Consider the following 26,929-nt stretch of genomic DNA (forward strand, 5'->3'; position numbering starts at 1 on the left):
TGCAACAATGACTTTTAATTGTCCTTCACCTGTCAGTCGCCAAGTGGTGGCCAACCCCTTAAAAATAAATAAATAAATAAAAAAATACCCCAAAATGTCTTTGGACCAGCTTGCCTGTATGCAGTGGCCCCTACATGATTGTCCTCGGCTTACAGGTACATTAGTGTATTAATCAATTCCCTAATGTCACTTTGCTGCGGGGCTGTCTGTTCATATTGTGAGTCATTTTCCTGAAGGCTGCTGCTCAACTGTTTTACATATATACCATGGTCACCACTCTGGCTTTATGTTCAGCACATTCTATTGTTGTGACCTCTTGCAATACTGACTGCGTGTCGGCAATATTACTGCGGCTGCAGCAGTGCTTGAGTGCAAACACAGGGAGGCGGCAGCCTCCACACTTCCATCATCTCAACAGCTGGTGAGTGTGTGCAAAAACACCCAGAGGCTATTCAGGATTACCTCCTTTCCAATAGTTCCATTTCCTAATATAGGCAGGAAGAAACTGACCCTTGCACATTCAAAATGATGTTAAAAGTGGGACATACCGTAATGATAAATTGCTCCCTTTTGGTTTGAATATTTGTGGAGTCTTCATTTGTCTGAAATTCAGCTTGTCTCGATGCCTTGTTACTACCCTGTCGGAAATCAAATTACACTCTGTGCCGACAGAGGAATAATTGGTTTCTGCTGTGAAGTTTTAAAAATAAAAAATGAAGTCGAATCTCAGTTCTTGTGAACATATCTCCCTCCAACTGTGGGGGAACTAAACGCACACACAAAAATCCCAATTCTCCTTGCAGTTTACAGTCAGCACACCCTGCGAAACCAACGTCCTTTTTTTTTTTTTTTTTTTTTTACAAAATGAGCAGGTGTTTTTCTATTTGAGGCGGGAGGTAGCAGTTAATGTGCTCATCTCAGTGAAAGTACTTCAACACATGGTAATTTCATCAGAGCACTTCCAACAAGAAGACATCTGTGGCACACAGGTTGTCTGCCCTCCCCTTGACTTCACTTGTTGTCGAATTCTGACTTCAAATAGACGGCGGAAGCCTTTGAACAACAAGTGTTCCCCAAGTAACGTTCCCTGCTGATGAAAGCCATAACTCTCCCTCGTCATCCTCACCTCGCAGGTGTGCAGGACTTGTTTGCTGTGACAGTTAACACACTAGCTAACACAAGTGCTATGTTAATAATGCCGGCCTATGACATTTGTAAAGTATCTTTCCAGTACTGCCTATGCAGTTGTCAGTTGGCTGCACGTCACCTCCCGTATAAGAGGTATGCTATTTTCAGATAGGGGACCCTTTTACACCCTTCGCCTCCCCTCCGCACTTTATTTTCCTGGAAGCTGATTGGCTTTCTGCATGCCTGCTTGACAAATGGCCTGCAGGAATCTTTGTGCATGTTTCTTTGTGTATAGCTGGTGACAGGATAGGCGAGGTGGAGGTGTGTGTTTGTTCCTCATCTGAACTAGGGGCAAGAAAAACTCAAAATACCTTCACCGTTGTACCATTACTGCCATGATATTGAGCTTTAAACCTGATTGTGAGCTCCACATCGTTTCTTAAAAGAGCATGAGCATGCCGATTGTTTTCGTGTGTGGGGTCGCCCACGTTTCACTAATTGGTTAAGGATTAGTATGCGTGGACTCATCGTAAGAGTGATGAGGAGGGAGTGGATGTAACATAAAAGAGAAAGACATTGTTGAAAATTTGTGCAGAATATTTTATGGTCTCTGCTTGCTGTGATTTTCATTCCATCTAGACAGTGGCGACATTGCAGCTGAAAGCAAGATGATGACAGGTAATCTTGTGCATGCGGCGCTTTATTCTCTGTATCATCTCTGCTCTCAGTGCAGACGTCTCATTTTGATTCACTGCCTTGGCTGTGTGACTGCATGTCTTGGATAGTTGAGCAGAGGGCCAACAAATGTAATCGCGTGTCTGTAGATGGCAGCAAGACTCTTGGTCTCACTGTCTCGATAACATGGGAGAAAAAAAAGCCTCTTCAGTCTTGGCTGTTAAGGGCCACCGATAAAAATTGAAATTAATATAATCATCCTGCATGAATAATAGAAAAACACAAAATCCATGGAATGAATTCCTTCACTATTATAAAGAGCTTCTAACCAGGTGTGAAACATGGCGGCACACCTGTGCTCACATTAAAGCTTAATTGATGCACATGCAAAATGCACATTTTGTCCTCTCACTATTGGAATGGTTTGCTAAAAGTCAAAGCATGCAGATATGAATTGATAGAGCAAGATTAACGCACCCTTGGTCACGTTTTCCATTACTCATTTAGCCCCCAAAAATTTATTTTGCCCTCTTACTTAACCCGTATTGAGAATGTCTGACTGTTTGTACTGTTTCACTTTTTGAGCACTGACTTCATATTTGATTGTACCTTCCTCCAATCCCTGGGCAAGTTGCTGAGGGAAATAAGAAAACGTTCAAATTTGTATTTAAACCTCTCCCTGAGCTGTCACTTGGCCTCTTGTTGGTGGTATATGCACGCGCGGAAGAAAAGCGACTTTATTGCAGTATACAGCTCCAGTGTGCTGACAGGAGACTCTTATCCTTCTGCATGCAGATCCTCACCACATCGCTCAGTTTGTCACTCACTTGTTCAGTCAGACTCACTTCAGCACTCGCCGGCTCCCTGAAGCGTAGCGCCCAACATCTGGCCCTCCCGTTGCCTTTCGGGTCATATCCAATTCAGGAGGATGCGCGGGGATTCTGAGTCTAGAGGTGTCTCGGACATTTAAAAGATGGCCTGAGCAGATGGTCCCTCTTCAGGGTGAATGTGTATATCATATTTGGTAGACCCACTTTTAGAAATAAGCAATGACAAATTTATTAAAAAGGGTAATATGGTAGTGGTGCACTTCAACGTAAGTGAGTGGTTGGCACATCTGCTTCACGGTTTTGTTCTACAAATGCTTGCACAGGTTTTGTGCTGCTATGCCAAAAACACACAAAAAAAACAACATGACGTTGTGTTCATCGGTGACTCCAAATTGTGCTTAGGTGTAAATGTCAATTGTTTACACATGTGTTCTAATCAGGGTTTTATCCTGCCGATTCTGATGGTCCTTGAATGAGATCAGCCGATACAGATTCCAGTAGTGGGCGCATGCATTAGCTTGACATTTTTTCAATTGTAAAGCTGCTCACTAACGATTACACTGGTCAACAAAATGTTTACACCTTTTTTTTTAAACAGATTTGCAAGGAAACCTTTCTAGATTTATTTTTGCCCTGATTCCGAATCTGTCCTTTTTTTTCCCTAACACATCAGGTTTCCGTAATAATAATAGTAATAATAATGAAAATATGTAATGGGTATATTTATGAATTAAGGATTAGGATTAGCAACCAGTAAATCTTTTTCTGAAATGACATCTATAAATGACGAGGTATGGTAAAACTCATGTGCAAACTTTTATAGGTGAAAAAAACAGATGCCCTTCAAAAAAAAATACATCGACATCAAAAATACATTTAAGGGACATAAAGCCATCTTTGATTTGCTTCTGACCAGTGTGATTTTGATAATCGATTAATCTGTTAATTATGTATTTCTATTCATTGAGGAATCCGATTAAAAACATATATTCTATTCCATTATTGCAAACCAGAACATTTTTTCAAATTGATTGGGGACAAACAAACAGTTACTCGTCTGGTGGGAGGTGATGCGACACTGAACGCATGCTGGTCAAAGGCATTGATTGACGCATGCTGATCACGTATCAATATCGATCAAGATAAGTGGCCGATCTATCAGGGCAGCACTACTGGCGACCAGTGCAGGATATACCTAGCCCAAAATCAGCTGAGCTTCATCTTACCTGTGAGCCAAATGACGATAAGCAGTATAGAAAATGAATGGATGTATAATAGTGATGCAAAACCCAAGGTTCAAATGACATCATCACTGAAGTCATAAATTTAGTCGTTACCATGGAGCCCCAACCCATGAAAGCGAGTCCCTCCCCCCCAAAGCCTGATGTCACCTTCAGCGACTTCATCTGTCTTTATCTGCTCAATGAAGCTAACATCTTCAATCTAGGATTAGCGACCTTGGCATGCAGAATAAGGTAACTTCTTTGTACTTATGATAAAGACTCACGGTAATTTGTCTTTATCTTGGAACTGCTGTTGTGTTCTTTGTTCTTCTTTTTCACGGTTTTATATGACTGCGCATGGCGTCTGATGAGCCCAATCAATCGGATGAAGTGAAGCACCCATCGGGAAACATCTCGCCTGTTGATTCAGGCGAGCGAGAGCTACACCTGTGAAAAAGTTATTCTGTTGAATGTCTCTTCCTCCAGTTATCATGACTATTATCGGGTTTGCGACACCAAAGTTCCTCCACTATGTGATAAGCCATAGCTGATTTTTAAAGGTTTTCGGTTCTCTGTGTTCTAGCGGGGCGGCACGGTGGCCGACTGGTTAGCACGACGGCCTCACAGTGAGTGACAGCATCGTTCGTGGGTTCAATCCCGGCTCCGGCCATCCTGTGTGGAGTTTGGATGTTCTCCCCGTGCCTGCGTGGGTTTCCTCCGGGTACTCCGGTTTCCTCCCACATTCCAAAAACATGCATGGCAGGCCGATTGAACTCTCTAAATTGCCCCTAGGTATGAGTGTGAGCGCGGATGGTTGTTTGTCTCTGTGTGCCCTGCAATTGGCTGGCAACCAGTTCAGTGTGTCCCCCGCCTACTGCCCGAAGATAGCTGGGATAGGCTCCAGCACCCCCCGCGACCCTAGTGAGGAGAAGCGGTATAGATAATGGATGGATGGATGTATTCTCGCGTGTGTCAAACGTATCTTCATTGCGGATCTCTTCATAGTCATGCTTTCCCCCCAAAGGCCGTTATATCTGAACCCATAGTTTTAATCATCTCATTATGTTATTACATATTTATCTACTACTGTAGTCAATTTATTTTATATACTGTACCTGTATGCTATTATCAACAAATGGAATTTGAAATTTGTTTTGTTTTCCTAAAGATTGGCCAATTTAAATAGGGTGATTTGTTGGTGAACAAAATGTTAAATAAAGGAAGAAAATAGCCATTTTGCGATTGCTATTCTACAAAAATGAAAATAATTTTGTTTAACAAAACTATGATGTCGACAAAATGTATTTACTTAGGTTGGCCATATAAATGTTGAGGTGGGCTGAATCTGGCCCCCGGTCCTTGGGGTTGTCACCCGTTTTCTCGCCATAAAAGTTTAACAAATGCATTAATAACTCATTCTTAAAAAACACAACACTACACAAGGGTGTCCATATCCAGTGGTCCATTCTTCTATTTGTGCGAATCAATCGTCAGAGTCCAGTGTGAGCTGTTACGTGTCCGAGCTGACTTTGGCAGTGAGGCTCTGCACACCCTAAACTATTCCCAGGCTTATCACGTGGTGGCTATCCTTCTTGTTATTTCATGTAATAGTGTACAAACAGCAACAAAATAATATAATCTACATACAATTACTGTTCTGCAAAAACAAAATGCTTCTTTGCAGCAAACAGCAGCGAATTTGCATGCTCCATCAGCCAGTCCAATTACGCCTGTGGCTTGTTTAAATCATATATAATGATAGTGGCAAGGCTCAAGTGAAACTGCTTCTTTTTGCCTATTTGATAGCTTCTCAAAATCTTAATTATTGCAAGTGCGTGTGACTGAGCAGATTGAAAAAACTGTGAATCCCAATATTTCTAACACATTTGATGGGCGCTCCCTATGGTCATTAACTCTGTATTGAAAGATAATATAGATTAGATTCGATTAGAAATCCCTTTATTGTCATTGTACTCAAGAGTGCAACGAGATTAGAGAGCTCCCGTCTCCAGTGCAATACAACAATAATACAGACAAATATATAAATTAGATACATAAGAGAGTGCAATGGAAAATAATACTGGATAGGGTATATAAAAACACATCACGATGCTGTTCTGCAAGGTAAGGGTGGTCTCGTGTGTGTGTGAGAGTTCATATAATGCAAACAATTAAAGGTTTACGGCCGGGGTTTGCTTCAGCGGTTTTTGTTTTGGTTTGTTTTTACTGAGTTAAGAAGTATCCACATCCCTGACAATCAGTTGCATTTACTGCAGCCTATTACGGGATCTCTGAGCAGCAGTTGAATTTTTTATCAACACTGGAGGAAACTGATTTATGATGTACTGTACATTTATCACTAGCACAAAGCGCTATTTATGTTTAATACGGTGATGCAGTGACAGCCTGCTCTTTTGTGGGCATACTGTACACACACAGATAGTGCACAGATGTTTACTGACCTAACTGACTTGAAACTGACTGGCAATAACCCCCTCGGAGTGTCTGAACCACAATATTGGCACAACAATAATAAGACGAGATGCCGGTCTTTTCTATTTTTAAGGGTTTAATTGCATTGGGATTATGACATTTATCTGTGTTATACTGGGCGCGACCCTAAGGCGTAAGTATGTCTAATTTCCACTCATTCACACTGTCTGATTCAATTGCGCTAATTACCAGTCATTCGAATTTACAAATTAAGTAACTGTCACATATTGAAAGTATTTTTGATCATTTGGAGATGTTGTTAATGCCCCACTTCCCTTTCGCTTCCCCTTCCCCTCCATTAATCAGTGTCTTACAGACAATACTGCATTGTTTTAGAGTGGTTGTTGTTTTTTTTTAACACCCAGAGCTGCTAATGGGCTGTACCATTCAGCTGTGCGTGCATGTGCATGCGTGAGAGTGCCAATCTAGGAGGATATTTGGATGTGAAAGGGTTGTGTGCATCCGAGACGTGGTTGATATAAGTTAATAGCGTGCAGGCCAACTTGTGTTTGTCATGTGGGCTTCAAGTTTCTGTCAATGGCACCCACAATTGCATGTTGAAGCAATGGCCAATGGAAGCCCTAGTGTCCTATAGCGTGCATCTCGCAAGCTTGTTTTCTCATGCATTTGACGCTAGGAGGGTCAACAAGCTTCATAGCCATTTAACTTGGGTCAGCGAAATGCACCCCGACGCACTATACCATGTGCATGCATGCCTTCACATTAGAAGAAGTCGAAAGGGAAGATGTCATTACACCATTTGGATGAACAGATTTTAGTAGCAACATGTACTTTCAATAACTTTTGAACACCATGCAGTAGTATCATATGAATTGTTGCATGTAGGGAAAAAGCAATTGAGTTAATTCACCCCTAAACCATGATCTCTGCTTATAATTTTTGTTGTACATCTGTCATTTTACTTACGATTACAGCAAGCAACAAATTTGACCTTTTATGTTTTTATTGGACATTTTGGAGCTGTTCGCCCCAATGGCTGTTTATTTGCATTTTACGTTTAGCACAACTACACGTGCTTCCATGTAGTCGGACTCCGGTCGTTGCTTGACAATGGCAGATCTGGCAGCATAGCAGTCCAATCATGGAAAGAGAAACTCTCTGCAGATTGCAATTACTGTGTTTCATAAATTAACACCAATTTGTTGAATGATTTCATACTTGATGTGAAGGAAGGCACTTGAATGACTCAGCTGTCTGCAAGCAAGCAGTTAAAGTAAGTAAGTACATTTTCACCAAATTTGTTTTGGGACAGTGATGCCTAATGAAAGATTTAATCTTAGGCATATGAGTCTATCTTGGTGTTGTGTGCTTTAATTACTCGTGAGTTATTATAACTCACAAATGCACAAATGAGATTTTCATTGGACTGCATATTTATCAATCACTGCTTTCATTTATTGAATGTGTGTATGCTGTGTGCTTGCACAAGAATATAATTTGGGATGTAGTGCGTTTTTTTTCCCCTGATCTATTGATTATCCCATATTTAATATTCAAGTGAATGAATTTTGTTTTGGGCAAATATTCTCTCATTTTGAATTTCACGCCTGCCAATGCAACACATTCCAAAAAAGCTGTGGAATGCTAAAAAAAACCCCACCTGTTTGTAACATTCTACAGGTGGACAGGTTAATTGAAAGCGGGTGCGTCATATGATTGGGTATAAAAGGAGCATCCCCAAAAGGCTCAGTTGTTCACGAGCGAGGTCACAAGCAAGGATGGAGTGAGGTTCTCTACTTTGTGAACGACTGCCTGAGCAAATTGTGCAACAATTTAAGAACATTTCTAAGGGCAATTGAAAGGAATTTATGGATTCCATAATCTATGGACTACAATATCATTATTTATTTCAAAGAATTTGGAGAATTCTTTGCACATCAGTGGCAAGGTCAAAAATGCTTGTGACCTTTGTTCCTCCAGGTAGCACTGCATTAAAAACTGGCATCATTAATGTATAGGATATTGCCACATTAATTCAGGAATTGAACTAAAAAAACATGGTCAGTTAACACAGTTTTGTCTGTGTTTTGACAAATACAAGTGAAAACCATATATCAGCAACACCCATAAACACCACGGACAAATCTGGGCCCAAACTCATCTGAGCTGTAGTGAGGCAAAGTGGAAAAGTGTGCTTTTGGTCTTCAGAGTCCACATTTCAAATTGTTTTTGGACAAATCTATATATTTATCAGCGCAAAGTTCATAAGTCAGCATCTTTGATGATATGGGACTGTGTTAGTGCCAATGGCTTGGCTAACTTGCTGTGAGAACACCATTAATGCTGAAAGGTGTATCCAGCTTTTGGGTCAACAAACTCTGTCATCCAACCACCATCTTCTTCCGTGATGTCCTTGCTTGTTTCGGCAACACAATGCAAATCCGTATTCTGCATGTTGCAACTGCGTCACTTCGTAACAAAAGAGTGTGATTACTAGTCTTGCCTGCCAGCAGTCCAGACCTGTCTCCCATGGCTAATGCATTATGAAGGGCAAAATATGACTGAAGTTGCATCACATGCTAGAGTTAGTCCGCCTAAAGTTACAAGAGTTAGTGTCTTCGTTTCCCAAACACTTGAGTCTTGTGAAAAGGAAATGAGTCATAAACACGACCTGTGACAGAACATGTGACAGCCATCAATTAAAAAAAAAAGTGAATTTTAGGGAGGAAAACGTCAATAAAGTTGATGGGTCTAATCAGTAAAATCTAATCTTTGTTGTATATTCAGCTGAATATACTATAAATTGAAAATGATTTTAAAATATTTGTATTCTATTTTTATTTTTACATTTTAAACAGGATCCAAACTTCATTGGAATTGGTGCTTGTAGTATTCTACTGTTGAGGACACTCTCCTCCCCTACGTCGTGCCAGAAAATGACTTTCTAGGAGTGCACATTTTGGAAGACCATTCAGTCAACGGTAACTTGGACTCACACGAAGACGTGCAGTGTGTGTGCGCACGTCGCCTGGGGGTCGTTTGCTCCAGCATGTTTGACATACATACACATCAACAACCACAGTCGGCTCATTATGATAATTCATTGGTCCTGAAATGGGAACGTGCTGCTCAGATCCTGCGGGTGAAGCTTAGCGTGCCTTCCTCAATGGTCTAAGTTGGAAAACAATGTGAACTGACAACCAACAAGTCAAGTGATGTTTTGTTTTTGTGCCAGCCAACTTGGTCTTGCGATGTTTTTAAATCTGCTTAACAGCAATGATATCGTGCATGTTGCGCTTGATTTACTTGATATTTGGGTTCAAACTGTTGTTGAAAGTCAACATTAAAGAACAATGAATTCACACAAATATCCTACTTAGCTTGTGATGGGCTGGCATCCTGTCCAGCGTCTTCTTCGAAAATACTAATTAAACCCCTCTCTAATTAGTATAATGAAACTTTTCATATATTATATAAAAGGACTTATTTAATGTTTGTTCTAGTGCTGTCAAGTGATTATTTTTTTTAACTAATTAATCACAAAAAAATCCATGATTAATTGCGATTAATCACATTTTTCAAATACTATTTTTTGTGAAGCTTATAACCGATATTTACTTGAATAATATCTTGGAATTGATGCAAAATCACCAAATATGAAGTATATTTAATTCAAAGACTGTTCTAATAGCTTTCTTGGATTCTTGAATATGATCTAATTGGAGACATCTTTACAGACATTCATTTTCGAAACATTTCTCACAACTGCCCACAAGCGCCACACTCCAGCAGTGTTGCTTTGCAAGGCCCAGTGGTAATTTAAACACAGTGTTTTGTTCTGAGACGTGCTAAAGACAGCTAATATGGCACAATATTTGCAAAGTATGCAAATTATTTTTTAAGTAAATCAAACTGAGTTAACTGAGTTGAAATATTTAACTGAGTTAAAAATATTTGGATTAATCACCTGAGTTAATGCGTTAATTTTGACAGCCCTAGTTTGTTCCTTTGCGTTCTCTGGTGAATTGTAACATTGATTAGATTACAGAACTAGAAAGGCGCACACATTGAGCCTTGACCCCTATGCAAAAATAAATGGCACAAGTCACTTGGTCTTTAAAGATTTATCTCAACTTTCCTCTATGTCAGAAGTATTTTTTTTTTCACCACAAGAAAAGAAGGATGGGCATACGTGCGGATAGACAAACAGATGGACAGATGCACATATGGACAGCAAGATAAAGCTCAGGGGTTCAGGTCCAGCGCCAAGCAATAAATTATAGAAGGTGATGGCATAGAAATAAAAGATATGCCTCCGATTTCGCTATGCCAGGTCTCTTACATGTAGGTCACTGGGTGATTTATTGCGCCATCATTATTGTAAAAACAAATGACAACATGGCGTAAAGCAGTGTGATGCTTCCATCTATCTTCATCTCTCTTTGTGCGTCTCCCTCTGTCTCTCTGGGTCATTTTCATTCTGTTTGCGGCTCAGCGCTCTCACTATTTGTCCCCTCCACTGTGCAGCCAACCTATCTGCCTCGACAAGGAGGGTCTTACCAGACGCTCATTTAGAAATGGGTTAGGGCCGCATACGGGAAATGCATCAATTGAGATGCATCTGAGGATGTTCGTATCGTCTGGCTGCCGCAGTCGTCGCTGATGTGGATATAGCTTCCATCAGTCTGGAGATGGTTATCTATTCTCCCGGGCAGGCTCATTAATGTCAACCCAATGTGACAGTGAGGACCATTTGCAGCGCTATTTTTTTTTTTATATACACTTTGGTATTCGATGTGCTGCACTGTCAGAGCTCTGTTGGTATCAACAGAAGAGGTGTCAGCCAAACCTTGCCGAACAGGAATATTTGTTGAGTGATTTAAGCACATAGTGGATGGATGACTGGTGGGAGAGAAAGTGAGAATATTCACTCGTCCTAAAATATAAGGCGATGTGATGCTGCTTTGAAGTGTAAAATCTCTCTTAGTGTGTCATCACATGATACCGAATGTACGCACGTTCCCAGTCAACTGGACCAATTTCCTCCGGGGCAGATTTATCAGGTTGAGTGCCATGCAATGATGTAACTGGGTGCTGACCTCATTAATTCCTAGTGGCAGCGCCCCCAGCCTCCACACAAAGTCACAATGCGGCATGGGCCTCGACTTTGTAGAATGAACCAGTCAAAACACCCTGTCTCCCCAAAACTATGTAATATGAGGGTGATTTAACCACAGCTATCGTAATGAGGCTGTCCAATTTCAAAGCTTACCAATTTTCTAAATGAGATTTTCTTCTAAAAGTATGTTTATAGTGTTCGTGCTTTCAACATGTCGAGATATTCTGCCTTTTAAAGTAGCGATCGTGTTCCCCAACAGAATCACTCCTCATGGATTCACCTATTCACAGAATCTGATATTTTTTCATGTCCAAGCCAAGCCCTATTTTTTTTATTTTTTTTTTTTTATAAAAGTAGTGCTATAGGGCCATCTTGATGCCAATGAACTATGTTTAGGTGACAGAAGGATCTTTTATACATGCCAAAGCTCTGTGTAGTGCAGAGATCTTAAATGACAAATTTGCTCAATTTACATTCATTCATAATGTTTTTATTATTATTATTATTATTATTATTATTATTATTATTATTGTTATATGTTTATTATTCGGGCTGGGGATGCTTATTAAAAATCTGCCTCAAAATGGGGCTTGGGGTAGATACTATTATGCAACACTTCTAGAAAGCTCTTCCACTGTTTACATTTTCAAATGATCGCTTACGTAACATTCCTAGAAAATCACAATGCTCCTTCACCAGTGAGCTATTTCTGTCACAGGCCTGCAGGCTACTCATGTGGTTCTCGGGGGCTATCTGGTGCCAGCGGACACCACATTGGTGACCCCTGGTATAGAGTGACTCAGTAATTCATTATTGTACCTTTTGATTAAGAGGTTAGGATTGCCAACACTTTTCTTTCAATCCAGCAACATGAGAATATTTTTGTTAGAACAAATTTGCCTTAATATGTTAATTTAGATCTAGCTCACAGCACCACCAAATTTGATTAAAATTTTAAAATTGTCCTTGCCTCTTGAAAGGCTGCAACTTTAAATGGACCACATTTATTCAATATACAGAAGCCACAATATTTCAGCACACATAAATGGAATAACGTTTTTTTTTTTATCTATATATAAACAGGATTTATTCAATTAACCATGGATAACCTGAATGATAATTGAGTGATTATGTCAAAGTGACAATATGGATAATGAACACAGAATGAACAGGAGAATATGACCAAGTATTGGACCAAGCAGGCAAATTATGATCATTACAATTTTATTCCACACTGCCTAATGCATCAATCTGTTATTCTGACAAAACAGATTCAGAGTTATTCGGAGAGAAGACGAAAATTCCATCTGGAAGGATTGAGAAGAGGGATGAGATTGAGAGAAGGTGTTGATTCGTGTTGCCAGAGATGACTTGTTGGTTTGAAGCACCCGTGAGGTTTCTCTGTGATTAAGGCCGAGCTTGGCTTGGTGATGCTGACTTCCCCTGATGTGCCACTCATTGATGCTGAGGCACAGCAAGTCTTTGGATTAGCGACCCAAAATTATATCACATTTATTGCCCCTATGAGCTTCGCATTCGGGAAACTCCAACACCAAATCATTTACGACACTCAGACCGGGTTGCTAACATCATTAAGAATTAATACGATACGAGATAAATCATGAGAGCAACAATTAAAAACGAACCATGTAATAATTGCGTGTGAGCAACTGTGTTTTTGTCTGTGATTGGAGCTTTGACTCACACCCAAAATCGTCATTCGCCATTTATGTTAACGTCAGTGCAGAGAAGGGCAATATTACGAAATTCATTGTGAAGACAATAGAAAAGATTTTACTGTGTTTATTCCGACAGCAAGTTTTGCAACAAGCATCAGCTGGCTACTACTAACTGCTAAACGCCTTGTGCTGCTGCACAGCCGTCATCATGCACAAATGACTTTCTTTTTACTCCAAAGATAAGAAGTGATGATATTGACATTTAGAACGTGCATCGTAAATGCAAATAAAGGAGCGTGCAAACTCCGCACAGAAAGGCTGGAGCCGGAATCGAACCCGGCATTGCTGTACTGTGCGGCCATGTGCTGCGTGTGATGGAACTTCCTGCAAAAAAATAAACTAGTGGATATAATGCCTAAAATAAGAGTATAAGCTTGCGGAGTGTCCTTCCTTCTCTGGCCAAATGACAAAGACAAACACAATTAATTGGTTAAATGTGGTCTTTTGTGTCAAAATCTGAGTTAAAACAGAGCAGTCTTTGGCATCTTGATGTGGCGGTCACTAAAACAGGCCAGGCTGTTGCTAGGGAGACCAAGCAAACCACGCTTCACTTCCCATTCACTACATATGAAGCAAAGCTCAGTTGGTATGTGAGCACATCTGTTGCACAGGTTGGAATACAGTCAGTTTGTCAATGCAGACCGACATGTTGGTCTGTCTCATCTCGCAGCTGTCTGCCATTCACATCAAAATAACACAGACACAAAGAGTGATTCTCTGCCTGAGGGAAAAATGATCGTGGCATAACTGCATACAAAATAATAGAATTTAAAAATAAAAAGGGAAACGTCATCATCTTACTCCTCAGTAGTCTTCATTAACTGCCCTCTGCTTCTTGCACTATTAACAAGTACAAGTCCGCACAACGGCTCCCACATATATCAAACTCTGGTTGTTTTAAACCGCTAATCTTTATAAATTGATAACAGAATGGTATGTTCGACTTTATGTGGCCTGTCATGTTCACGCTGTATCTTGAGAAAACCCTCCATTTAAACGCGATGGAGAATCACGGATATCCTCAAGAAAAAAGTTAAAGGATTGCATTTTTTCCCCCATAAATTCCTGGGAACATCGCCTGAATAGGCTTTTCAAAAGTTGTAGACATGTAGATTTAATCCTTTTTTTTGAACATGCAGGAGTAAATTTTGGAGAAGCTGTATGATTATATTGCTCTCCTGCTCCCCCCCCCCATCTATTTTCGTGGGCCTGGGCCTTTATGTCATTCCAGTTTACAGCTACGTCACATCCTGATTGACTGTCCCCCCCCTCCCCCTATAGTGATCAAATTAATATTTGCCTCACTGAAACAATGACCAATGACATAACAGCATCGGTGCAGGCCATTTGCTATTACAAATATCAATTGATATTTGGCTTAAAAGCTGGACACAGAATCCATCAGGGTCTATCAACAAATAGATTAACGAGGTTGCTGCTCACTTGCGTACATTCAAGCTATTTTCTCTTTTGTAATTTCATTACCAATATAATTTTGGTCATATCAGAATTACCTTTATAATCGTCCTACAAAATAAAACCTAATTTGAGGTTGCTCCAGAGAGGAGCCCACACACTTATTGATGGAGTTTGAGGACTGAGTCGGAATTTTGTCATTTGTATAATATATGATTGCTCTTATATTGAATAGTGAGAAGAGGAGAGGACTCAGTCCGCAAACCTGTGGAGAGCCGATGCTAAGTGTGAGGGTGGAGGAGAAGCGGAGGCTTTGTTTGATGGATTGACAGCTGTTTTTCCTTAATCAACTGTACGAGGAAAGACCCAGGTGTAGAAGTTTTTTTTTTTTTTTGCACCAGGATCTTGGGAATGATGTGGTTAAAAGCCAAGCTGAAGTCCAGTAATAGAATAGAACACTTGCGTCCCTCCCTCTGTGCTCCAGTGTGTTGTCTTATGGTAAAAGCGTTTTCTGTTGATCAGTAGCACTCCAGAGTGGGTGGCAGACACCCACATTTGTTATGATGCTACTGGACTATATTTTACGCGCCATACAGGCATTTAAGATAAGATAAGATAAACTTTCAAATGGGAGATTTGACTTGGCCTCACTGCCCACAGTTGCCAGTACAATACAACACACAATTCACACGGACACAAATCAACAAGCTAAAAGTTACATGTTTCTCAATGACAAAGAAGGCGTGGCCATCACATATAACAATGCCAGAGAATGACCAGCGCTTAAGTGCCTGAAAAGGGTTGTTCTTGATTGATTGCACCATGTTAAATAGTAATAAGAAATGACCTCTTGGACCTGATGAATACACACAAAAAAGCTTGTGTTAAAAAATAACACAATTTTGGGCCAAAAATGGACCGATCCACTAAATGGCTCAATTTGATCCACCTTCTTGTGTTGTTTTGTACAAAACAGATCAATTTTTTGGATTGTTTTGTGGAAAAAAAAAAAACTCCCCATTTTTGAAAGTTGGGTCAAATTGACCCAAGTAGTGGATCAGTCCATTTTGAGCCAACTGTTTTTAGTGTATCATAGCAATTTATTTAAGATGGCATAAAAGGAAGCTTTTACCTGTTGCATTTGCATTTGAGTATTCGGTAGCGTCCGTCCCAAGGAATCAGCGTATATTTACAATGCAACAAATGGAAAGGGTGTTTGCTTTCACCTGTGAAGGAACGAGCGTTGAAAAATTTCTTGCAAAGAGGGGAATCATGCCAATTAGCCGGTCACTTTTCAAAATAAAATAATTTAATAATGAATAAACTGGAAGTACTGCAAGTTTTTTTTTTTTCATTTAGTAAGTGCAGCCCGCCGTGGCCAGCGGGCCAGTGCTTGGGGACCGCTGGTTGAGAGCAAACATAGTCCACATGTACGTTCCATTTCAACCGGTCGTCTATAAACACTCCCAGGTTTTTAAAAGCTCCAACCTGTTCTATATCCATGCCTTCAACAAACACATGCTCATGTGTCTGTCGTCCTCTGGGATCAAACACCATCGCTTTTGTTTTAACCACATTAAGAGCCACACGGTGTTCCTTGCACCAGGACAAAAAGATTGGAGTAGGGTCACAATAATGGTGTCATCATGACGTTGATGTTTGGTCGACTTGTTCTGCATTGATTTGTGTAGAAAGTGAAACATGATAGAGGCCAACACACCATTTGTGTTGTGGGAGACCTTAGATCGAACTTTACCTTGAACCCAAGAAACTTGTGTTCTCTCTTTAAGAGCAAGTCGATAAAGCACAACTGTATGTTTTCTTATCCTCTTGTATGTTTCTCATTGCTGGTTTCTTTTTTTAGTCATAAATAGGGTCAAGAGGGAGGTCAAAGTCAAAATGAATGATCCTTACGTTTAAAATGCAAATTTATTTTTACACGTCGATAGCTTGCATTACTATTTCACATCTGCATCATTCAGTTGCTTTCCGAGTTTGTACAATAGCACACTGGTGGAACTATATTTAAGTACTGCACAGCTGCAGCAGCAAAACGTTGCTTCATCTGGTTCTTCAAAAGAGACCATATAATGGAATATTTTCACATTTCTCTGTAGTTCGTATTGTTTTTAGCATTTGGAGTTCACAGAGAGCTGTCATGATTAGTTTCACAGAAGGAAAACAATTTGTAATGCACATTAGTGCTGCCTACTGGACTTAAGTGGAACAGTTCCAACACAAACGTTAGGCATGAACAGCCAGCCAACAATCGCGGTTTTCAGTCCATCTCGACACTGGGCAATGAAATCGTGAGCCCTGACTTTTCTGTTCTAGATGAGCTACTGAAGTTGGAATTTTAAAACAACATTTACACAATTATGTGGTTTACACCCAAGTTAAAGCAGTCAAAACACTGTATTTGAAAAGCAACCATTATTGTTAGAATTAGCAATTTAGAAACACACAGTGACTTGCAGTTCTTGAGAATTCTGAGCATACACTGAAAAATGTAATCATTGGATGAACTTGAAAAAAATAAGTATTCCATCTCATTTAGTATTTTGAGCTTTGACTGTTGTAAAGAAGCAGTTTAGTGCAACCTGAATTTCAATTTTATGTAAACTAGTTTCTTAAGGTGAAGCAAACCAATTATTTCAAGTGGTTGATCTGAAATTATAATGGCAATGTTCACTTTATTAAAACAATCCTTTTCAACTGAACCCGAAAAAGTTGGATTTGAACCCACAACAGGCAAAAGGGCGAACCAGTCGGCCACTGTCTCCATTTTCCCATATACAAAGTTGACGCTTTGAATACACCTGGGCCAAACATTTCTTCATAAACATGAAAATCAAAATATCGTTAGACAATTGGCTATGTAATTGTACATAAAGGAAATCAAAAACGGGTTTACATGAAGTACAAACTTAAACTGAAAAGATTTTCTGGGTTCAGCAATAAAGCTGATTTAATTAATTCAATTAGGGACCGCTTGAAATAATGGTTTTGCTTTACATTACAATATTTGTTTGCATGAAGTTGAAAATTTCATGTTGAACTAAATAAATTATTAATGATACATTTTTTTGTCAGTGTATACCGACACATCACGTTCCTGTCAAGGCGCAGGCAAATTTATTTTTATATTTTTACACTTCATGTACAAGACAATTCAAAATGTTTTACGTAAAACATTAAACGTATTACAAGAAGCGCAATAAATATATTTAGACTTTGCAAAATGTCCAAATAAAATCACCCTTAAATAATTAGATTAAAAAGATAAAAGCCACGCCAGCCTAGATAAATTAAAAGTTAGTAGGCAAGTGGGGATTAAAACAAGAATAAAGCGTAGATTCACCATAATGCTGAGGTAAACAATCATGTTTTCAGCCCCAATTTAAATCAACTGACATAGCAGGCCTCAGGTATGCGGGGAGTTTGTTCCACAGGTGTGTGTGGTTCTGTTTCTGGGAACAGACCTGTCTTAGATGATTTGAGGGGTGTGAATGTTTCTAGGTTACGAATACATCTTGCATGTATTTTGGTCCCACACCATTTCCTAGACCAGCAGCAAGATTTTAAAAGCTATTCTTTGACTCACAGAAAGCCAGTGTAGTGATTTGAGGACAATAATCACACCAATATTCCTCATTTGATTCGTAGCTTTCAGTGACATAGCATTAAGGCGAGGGGCGATCTTGGAACTTTCATTTTTTGGGGCCTAAAATAATCGCTTCTGTCTGGTCTGACTTGATGTGGAGAGTATTGTGATCCATCCACTCAATGAGTTGGTGAATACACTCACTTCATGAAGGTAAGGACTTATAGTCTGAAATGTAAAGTTACATCTCATCTGAGCAAGCGGTTGAGACAAAGTAGTCCATCTCTTATACATAAGATTGCGACCAATTTAACACCATGCCATTAAAACACCCACAGTTTTAGTCTGGTGAGCAATATAGTATGATCAAGTGTGCCAAATGCAACGCTGAGATCTTGCGATACCAAGATGGTGGGTCATTCACGACTTTAAAATAAGTGCCTGTGTGGGGGTTCGGGTTAGGGGGCCTGCCAAGCTTTTTCCCTTTTCCCTAGGTTCCGGCTGTTTTCCGCCAGGCACGCCTCCGACCGGAGAGGGCGTCGGCTCCTGCGCACCTGCTGCCCATCATCAGCAATCACCGCGGGGGTTTAAAGCTCAGCGCTGCCAGGAGCCAGACGCCGGATTATTCCGTGACCTACCTCGGTACCCGGTCCACGTTGACGTTCGCCTCGTGCACGTCCGCTCCTTGTGTTATGCAACCCGAGTTAACCATTGTTTTTCCTCGCTCTCCCTCCAGCCGCCCAGCGCCAGCCCGAGCCCGATCCTCCGCCGCCAGCCGCCGAGCCCCGGAGCGTCGATCGCACCTCGTACGCCCGTACGCCGCCTGCCTGCCCTTCTCAGCCTCCGCCGGCTCGCCGCCGCCTTCGCCTCCACGCCGCTCTCCGCGCCCGCGTTCCTCCCGCCACAGCGCCGGTGCACACTCAGCGCGCCGTCTCCGCTGCACCTCCGCGAGCGCACACCTCGCCACCCCGGCGAGCACCCCGGCGCTGACTCGCCGCTCCTCCACCTGTCCTCCTGCCCTGCTCCCGGCACCCGTTCCTCTCCCCCCGAACCCTTCAATAAATCCTCCTCAACCATCCTCGCTTGCTCTTGGGTCCAGTTTTCCTTTCTCACGGTTCCCTGAACCGTTACAGAATAATCCGGCCACAATGGACCCAGCGAGCTCGGATTCCCTCCAAGAGGCCCTCTCCCACCAAGGCAGACAGCTGGGAAGACACGAGAGGATGATGCAGGAGTTCATGGACTCCGTCCAGGCTCTCCACCACCAACTCGCGCTCCTTTCGAAGCAGGTCAGCTCTCTTCCCTCTGCTTCCGGCCTCCCGGAGGGCACCTCCCCGGTCCCTTCTCCCCCTCCTCCGCCCGCCGTGTTCCCTTCGAGCGGCAGGGAACCCCATGTCCCCACTCCCGAGCCGTTTTCCGGTGATCTGGGCTCTTGTAGCCAGTTCATATTGAGCACCTCGTTGGTGTTCGATCTCCAACCCCAAAGTTACCCGACCGATCGAGCTCGCATCGCCTACATGGTGAACCTGCTCCGCGGCCGCGCAGGAAATGGGCCACCGCCTTGTGGGAGGCATCGGCCCCGGCGATGGCCTCCTACTCCGACTTCTGCCAAGAGTTGCGGCGGGTATTCGACCATCCCGTCAAGGGACGCGAGGCCACCCGCCGATTGCTCGCACTCCGGCAGGGTTCCCGCTCCGCCGCCGACTTTTCGGTGGAGTTCCGCATTCTCGCCCACGAGTGCGGGTGGAACGAGCCCGCCCTTCGGGGAGTGTTCCTCAACGGGCTGACGGACCAGCTCAAGGATGAGCTGGCCGTTCGGGATGAGACCGCCTCTCTCGAAGACCTCATTGCCCTGGCTATTAAGGTAGACAACCGGTTGCGGGAGCGGCAGTCCGAGCGGACGCGTAGGTCGCCCCGTCCGGCGGCACGCGCTTCCGCACCTCCCGTCGACCCCCCTCCGCGACTACCGGTTACGCGTCCCGTCGGACAGGAGGAGCCCATGCAGCTGGGGAGAACCCGCCTGGATCCTCAGGAACGCCAGAGGCGCCTCTCGAGCCAGCTATGCCTCTATTGTGGCAACCCCGGTCACTACATCGCCGCTTGCCACGTGAAGCCAAAAGAGGGGTGCTCGCCGCTGATCAGGAGTCCCGCGGCGAGCCATAACGTGTCAGCTACGGGCTCCTCTTCACGCATGTCCATCCCAGCCCGCCTCCTCTGGCAGACCCAATCCCTCTCGGTCGCTGTACTGGTGGACTCCGGAGCGGATGGGAACTTCCTGGACCTGGCTCTGGCTCGCCGGCTGGGTGTCCCCCTGGAGCCTCTCCCTTCCCCACGGCGCGTGGTGGCTCTGGATGGACGCCTCATCTCCCAGGTCTTCCATCAAACGGGACCCCTAACCCTTATTGTTTCCGGTAACCACCGGGAGACCATCCAGCTCCTCCTAATCCACTCGCCACAAGTCCCCCTGGTCCTGGGTTTCCCGTGGCTCCAGCTACACAACCCCGCGATAGACTGGAGGAGATGTGCAATCACCGGGTGGAGCGAGCTTTGCCACTCACAGTGCCTTCTGTCCGCCGACCCCGCTCCCCGATCGGTTCCTCGCTCCCCGGCTCCACCCGACCTGGCGTCCGTCCCCACGGTCTACCATGACCTGGCCCAGGTTTTTTGCAAAGACCTCGCCCGCACCCTTCCTCCCCATCGGCCCTATGACTGCGCCATAGACCTCTTTCCCGGAGCTCCGCTGCCCAGCTCCCGGCTGTACAACATCTCCCGTCCCGAGAAGGAGGCCCTCGAGACCTACATCCGCGACTCCCTGGCGGCCGGTCTGATTCGGCCCTCTTCCTCGCCCCTGGGAGCGGGTTTCTTTTTTGTCAAGAAGAAAGACTCCTCCCTTCGCCCTTGCATTGACTTCAAGGCTCTCAACGGCATCACAGTCAAAAATAAGACCTCTCTGCCCCTCATAGACCCCTCGTTCGAGCCCCTCTGCGAAGCCCAGGTCTTCTCCAAGCTCGATCTCCGGAACGCCTACCATTTGGTCCGCATCCGCGAGGGCGATGAATGGAAGACGGCCTTCAATACCCCCCTTGGACATTTTGAGTATCTCGTCATGCCCTTCGGCCTCACCAACGCCCCCGCCGTTTTTCAAGCTCTCATGACCGACATTCTCCGGGATATGCTCAACCGTTTCGTCTTTATTTACCTGGATGATATCCTCATCTTCTCCCGATCCCTCGAGGACCACCGCCGCCACGTCCGATCAGTCCTCCAGCGCCTGCTGGAAAACCGCCTGTTCGTGAAACCGGAGAAATGCGAGTTCCACGTCCCATCGATCCATTTCCTGGGCTACGTCATCGCCCAGGGTCAACTCCAGCCGGATCCCGCCAAGATCCAGGCGGTGGTGGAGTGGCCTACTCCCACTACTCGCAAGGAACTCCAACGCTTCCTGGGGTTCGCTAATTTCTACCGTCGATTCATCCGCAATTACAGCAAGGTTGCTAGTCCTCTCACGGCCCTCACCTCCACCCTCACCCCCTTTCAGTGGACTCCGGCAGCGGCTCAAGCTTTCGGGCATCTTAAGGAAGCCTTCACCAGCGCTCCAGTCCTCAGACACCCCGATCCCGCACTCCAGTTCGTGGTGGAGGTGGATGCTTCCGACACGGGGGCGGGAGCGGTGCTCTCCCAGCGGGACCCCGACACCCAGAAGACTCATCCATGCGCCTTCTTCTCCCGACGCCTGTCCCCCGCCGAGAAGAACTATGACGTCGGCAATCGGGAGTTGCTGGCAGTCGTCTGGGCTCTCCAGGAGTGGCGGCACTGGCTGGAGGGCACCGCCGTCCCCTTCCTCGTCTGGACCGACCACAAAAATCTGGCCTACCTGCAGTCAGCCAAGCGGATGAACCCCCGTCAAGCCCGTTGGCACCTCTTCTTGAGCCGATTCAACTTCACCCTTTCCTTCCGTCCCGGGTCGAACAACGGCAAGGCGGACGCCCTCTCCCGGATGTTCGCTCCGCCTGCCAGTCCGGAGACCACACAGACCATTCTCCCGTCCTCCTGTCTCCTGGGGGCGGCCTCCTGGGAGATCGAGCGCACGGTTCGCGAGGCGCAGAAAACCCAACCCGATCCCCGACCTGACCCCTCGGACCTCCTCTTCGTCCCCGATGCCGCACGCTCCCAGGTCCTCCAGTGGGGGCACTCCTCCTCGCTCACCTGCCACCCTGGCGTCACGCGCACCCTTCGCTTCCTCCAAGCGCACTTCTGGTGGCCCAGTATGACAAAGGACACGCGAGAATTCGTGCTGGCCTGCTCGGTTTGCGCCCGCGGAAAGGCCTCACACTCGGCTCCGGCCGGTCTTCTCCACCCTCTGCCTATCCCGAGCCGCCCCTGGTCCCACATCGCTGTGGACTTCGTCACGGGTCTTCCTTCGTCCAAAGGACACACAGTTATCCTCACCATTATCGACCGCTTCTCCAAGAGCGTCCACTTCGTTCCCCTTCCCAAGCTACCCACCGCCTTGGAGACAGCCACGCTCCTGACCCAGCACGTTTTCCGGCTCCACGGCCTCCCGCAAGACATCGTCTCCGACCGGGGCCCCCAGTTCTCTTCCCAGGTTTGGAGGGAGTTCTGTAAGGCAGTGGGCGCCACAGCCAGCCTTTCCTCCGGTTACCACCCGCAGACCAACGGGCAGACCGAGCGGGCCAATCAACACCTGGAGGCAGCGCTGCGGTGCGTGGTGGCCCGGAACCCCGAGACATGGAGCGAGGCTCTCGCATGGATCGAGTACGCCCACAACTCCCTCTCCTGCGCCTCGACAGGTATGTCGCCGTTCATGGCCTGTCTTGGCTACCAACCTCCCCTTTTTGCGGAGCAGGAGCGTGCAGTGGCGGTTCCCTCGGTGGAGGAACACATCAGTCGGGCCAAGGCCGTCTGGGCAGAGGTCAAGGCCTCCCTCACCCGCTCGGCGCAACGTAACAAGCGCCTGGCGGACCGTCGTCGAACCCCAGCTCCCGACTACCAGCCCGGTCAGCAGGTCTGGCTCTCGACCCGCGACCTTCCCCTCCAGACCGATTCACGTAAGCTGTCTCCGCGCTACATTGGTCCCTTTCCCATCACCAAGATCATTAACCCCTGTTCTGTCAGACTAAAGCTCCCCGATTCCCTCAAGATCCACCCCACCTTCCACGTTTCTCTCCTCAAGCCGGTCTCTTCCAGCGTCCTAAGCCCTCCGACCATCTCCCCTCCACCCCCCCTGATGATCGACGACCACCCAGCCTTCACGGTCTCCAAAGTGTTGGACGTTAGACGTCGGGGGAGGGGGTTTCAGTTCCTCGTGGACTGGGAGGGTTACGGTCCGGAGGAACGTTCTTGGATCTCCCGCAAGCTCTTCATTGACGACTCCCCGATCCGGGAGTTTTACGCCACACACCCGGACAAACCAGGAAGGACGCCAGGAGGCGTCCGTTGAGGGGGGGGTACTGTGGGGGTTCGGGTTAGGGGGCCTGCCAAGCTTTTTCCCTTTTCCCTAGATTCCGGCTGTTTTCCGCCAGGCACGCCTCCGACCGGAGAGGGCGTCGGCTCCTGCGCACCTGCTGCCCATCATCAGCAATCACCGCGGGGGTTTAAAGCTCAGCGCTGCCAGGAGCCAGACGCCGGATTATTCCGTGACCTACCTCGGTACCCGGTCCACGTCGACGTTCGCCTCGTGCACGTCCGCTCCTTGTGTTATGCAACCCGAGTTAACCATTGTTTTTCCTCGCTCTCCCTCCAGCCGCCCAGCGCCAGCCCGAGCCCGATCCTCCGCCGCCAGCCGCCGAGCCCCGGAGCGTCGATCGCACCTCGTACGCCCGTACGCCGCCTGCCTGCCCTTCTCAGCCTCCGCCGGCTCGCCGCCGCCTTCGCCTCCACGCCGCTCTCCGCGCCCGCGTTCCTCCCGCCACAGCGCCGGTGCACACTCAGCGCGCCGTCTCCGCTGCACCTCCGCGAGCGCACACCTCGCCACCCCGGCGCTGACTCGCCGCTCCTCCACCTGTCCTCCTGCCCTGCTCCCGGCACCCGTTCCTCTCCCCCCGAACCCTTCAATAAATCCTCCTCAACCATCCTCGCTTGCTCTTGGGTCCAGTTTTCCTTTCTCACGGTTCCCTGAACCGTTACAGCCTGGTTTGGTCGAAAGCCAGACTCATATGACTAAGAGATTGTTTTGCAGTGTAAAGCCATTATTCTGTTGAAAAACAACCCTTTCAAATATTTTCCCAAAAATGGAAGATTTTTTTTTTTAAGAAGTGGTTTTATTATTGCCTATTGTTTTTAAGGCCTTGGGAAACTGATTGACTGAAGAGAATTATTCGCTATGAGTAGTAGTACATTCGGAGCTATAAAATTCAAAACATTTTTGAAAAATTGGGATGGCAGCATATCAAGACAATATGTTGTGGATCTTAACTTAAAACCACTTGTGCTCTCCTTGTCTTCTTACTGTTTTTTATTTATTTTTTTAACCAGTGGGTGGAATCTCCATGGTGACTTTATCCTGACTGACAAAACGTTGTTCTTAATGTGAGCAATAGAATCCATTACGTTCAAAATTTCTGAACTGAGAGGATTTACAAGGTCATCAACAGAAGTACTCCAAAATGGAATTGAAGCTGTGGTTGATGTTCGCCACAAAATAAGCAACTCAATGCGGGAGCAGGGTGACTGGCCAACGGCGTGGACCAAATCCATTGTAATACCGCTCCAGAATAAAGAAAATCTCAGTCAAGATAACAATTATCGTACCATTAACTTCATTAGCCATCCAAGCAAGAGACTTCTTGACATCCTCTTGAATTGATTCAACCTTGAGCGCAATCCATTCTCGCAAAAGAACAAACCCGATTCCGTGCTGGAAGAAGCACCAATGAAGAAAAAAAAAAAAATCGGATCAGCCATCAGGAGTCACATCACAATTCCATTCACTTTAAGAAGGCCTTTGACCATGTATGTGACAGTACACACCTGCTGCATTACCGGCACACGTTTCTTCGAATTTCATCATGGAGCTGGTTTACTTGCAGCTGGTTTACTTATTTTTCCTGATTTGGACAAATAGCCAGGGAGTCATAAAGGGCCGGCCTGTGAGCCTCTAATGCCCTTCTATGACAACTCTATGTCTGAAAGGCTTAATCGATTTTTGCCTAAATTTATCCTAAAATTATTCTCTGAAAATATTGGAAAAAAAATATTTTTTAGTTACTTTACGTTGTAAAGTTGCCTGTCCATAATGCCTCATACAGTGGCCACATTTGGTCCCTAGTATGAACAAAAAAATTATGTGGACGTGTATACTTGCATATGCATAATACTTCATCTTTTGAAATTCATATGAGTTTTAAGATCTCCGACCAGCACCTTTATTTGACATTAAAATATATATTCAAGCGATTTGCACACTGTTACCTTACAGTGTGTCATCACTGGAACTGTTCTCAGCTCCAATCCTTAATCATAACGCACCTCTCAGTCCAGTAGCTTTAACCACAGCAGTGACAGGGATGTTGCATTGCTTGCTTATTCAACTGGCATCCCATTTCAGCAGCAAACGCTTCTTCTATGGCATCTCGCATCGCGTGTGTTTTGGAATATATTCATCATTACTTCAGCGGACTATGCTAATCTAGATGTCATTAAACATTGAGCTGCAGTTTGGGCTCTCACATATTTTTTTCCCCATTCATTGTAGTTAATGGACCATGTGGAGATTAGCTGTCAGCTCCCTGATGGTTATTTCATTTTTCACCACTCGTTTTAAATGTTTAAACAAAAGGGTTGCTTTTTAAAATGCATGACCATACTCATGCTGCCAAATAGAGGAAACCTCTGAGCTTTGTCAAATGACATGCATGCAAAGCCACTTATTGATCAAGAGGCATGGTGCAACAGCGAATTTAATTTGAATTTACAAAAACCACACAATTACCGCACCTTTGTCTCATTCCTTTCGTCCAAAACCGATGTTTTTACCAATTGTATTTCATTTTCGTCATGAGCTTGGAAATAGAGTAATTCTATAAAACTCAACAAAAAATGTCACTGGACACCTGGTTCTTCACTAACAAATAATAGATTTCTTTTCTGGTAAATGGTAACATGGCATATATCAAATTAAAGCTTGGTCATTTGCTAAGCTAAATGTGGATGTAACAAAGACGTTTCTGCATTTCTCAAATTTGAAGGCTAACAAACAAGGTAGGGGTCAAAATAAAAAATAAAAAATTTCATTGAGACAGTGTCAACAATAAAAAGGCTAATAAACAGAAACAATCGCAATAACAACAACAACAGCTGAGACGAATTACCAGTAACCAGACTCGGTGTTTGGTTGTGCCACAGGACTTCACATCGTCGACGCATAGTCCAAATGAGTCACAGAATTCTCATTTAAGGGATTCTACTCCACTCTTCTTGCAGATACACTAATTCGCCATGTTAGCCAGAGGATCTGGACTCGGGGTTTGATGGCCTGCCCCAGTTGGTGCAAAAGGTGTTCTATGGGGTTCATGTCAGGGGAAGATGCAGGTCATCATCGGTTCATACGTCTTATCGTCCTATCATCTTGCTTTGAGAATGCCTTTTGACTGATAAGAATGTTAAGGCCGGCCCACATGGTTGATGAAATGTTGCAAGTTTCCAGTTTGACCTCTGCCATCAACTTGAGAAACGTCTTTGTTTATTCCACCTTTAGCTCCGCAAATGACCAAGCTTCAATT

The 26,929-nt window shown here is 44.7% G+C and overlaps 1 protein-coding gene across 1 annotated transcript; it reads left to right on the forward strand.

Moving 5' to 3' along the window:
* The first annotated feature begins 18,550 nt into the window (after positions 1-18,550).
* LOC148336897 (uncharacterized) lies at positions 18,551-24,194 on the forward strand. The gene is made up of 5 exons (XM_088296066.1): positions 18,551-18,599; positions 18,704-18,830; positions 18,925-19,708; positions 23,732-23,858; positions 23,953-24,194. Exons 1-5 carry the CDS (start codon positions 18,551-18,553, stop codon positions 24,192-24,194), a joined length of 1,329 nt encoding a protein of 442 aa, XP_088152192.1.
* Positions 24,195-26,929: the final 2,735 nt, after the last annotated feature.

Source organism: Idiotropiscis lumnitzeri, chromosome 5, assembly GCF_059441095.1.
Source record: "Idiotropiscis lumnitzeri isolate Australia: NSW breed Sydney's pygmy pipehorse chromosome 5, RoL_Ilum_1.0, whole genome shotgun sequence".
Classification (NCBI taxonomy): domain Eukaryota; kingdom Metazoa; phylum Chordata; class Actinopteri; order Syngnathiformes; family Syngnathidae; genus Idiotropiscis; species Idiotropiscis lumnitzeri.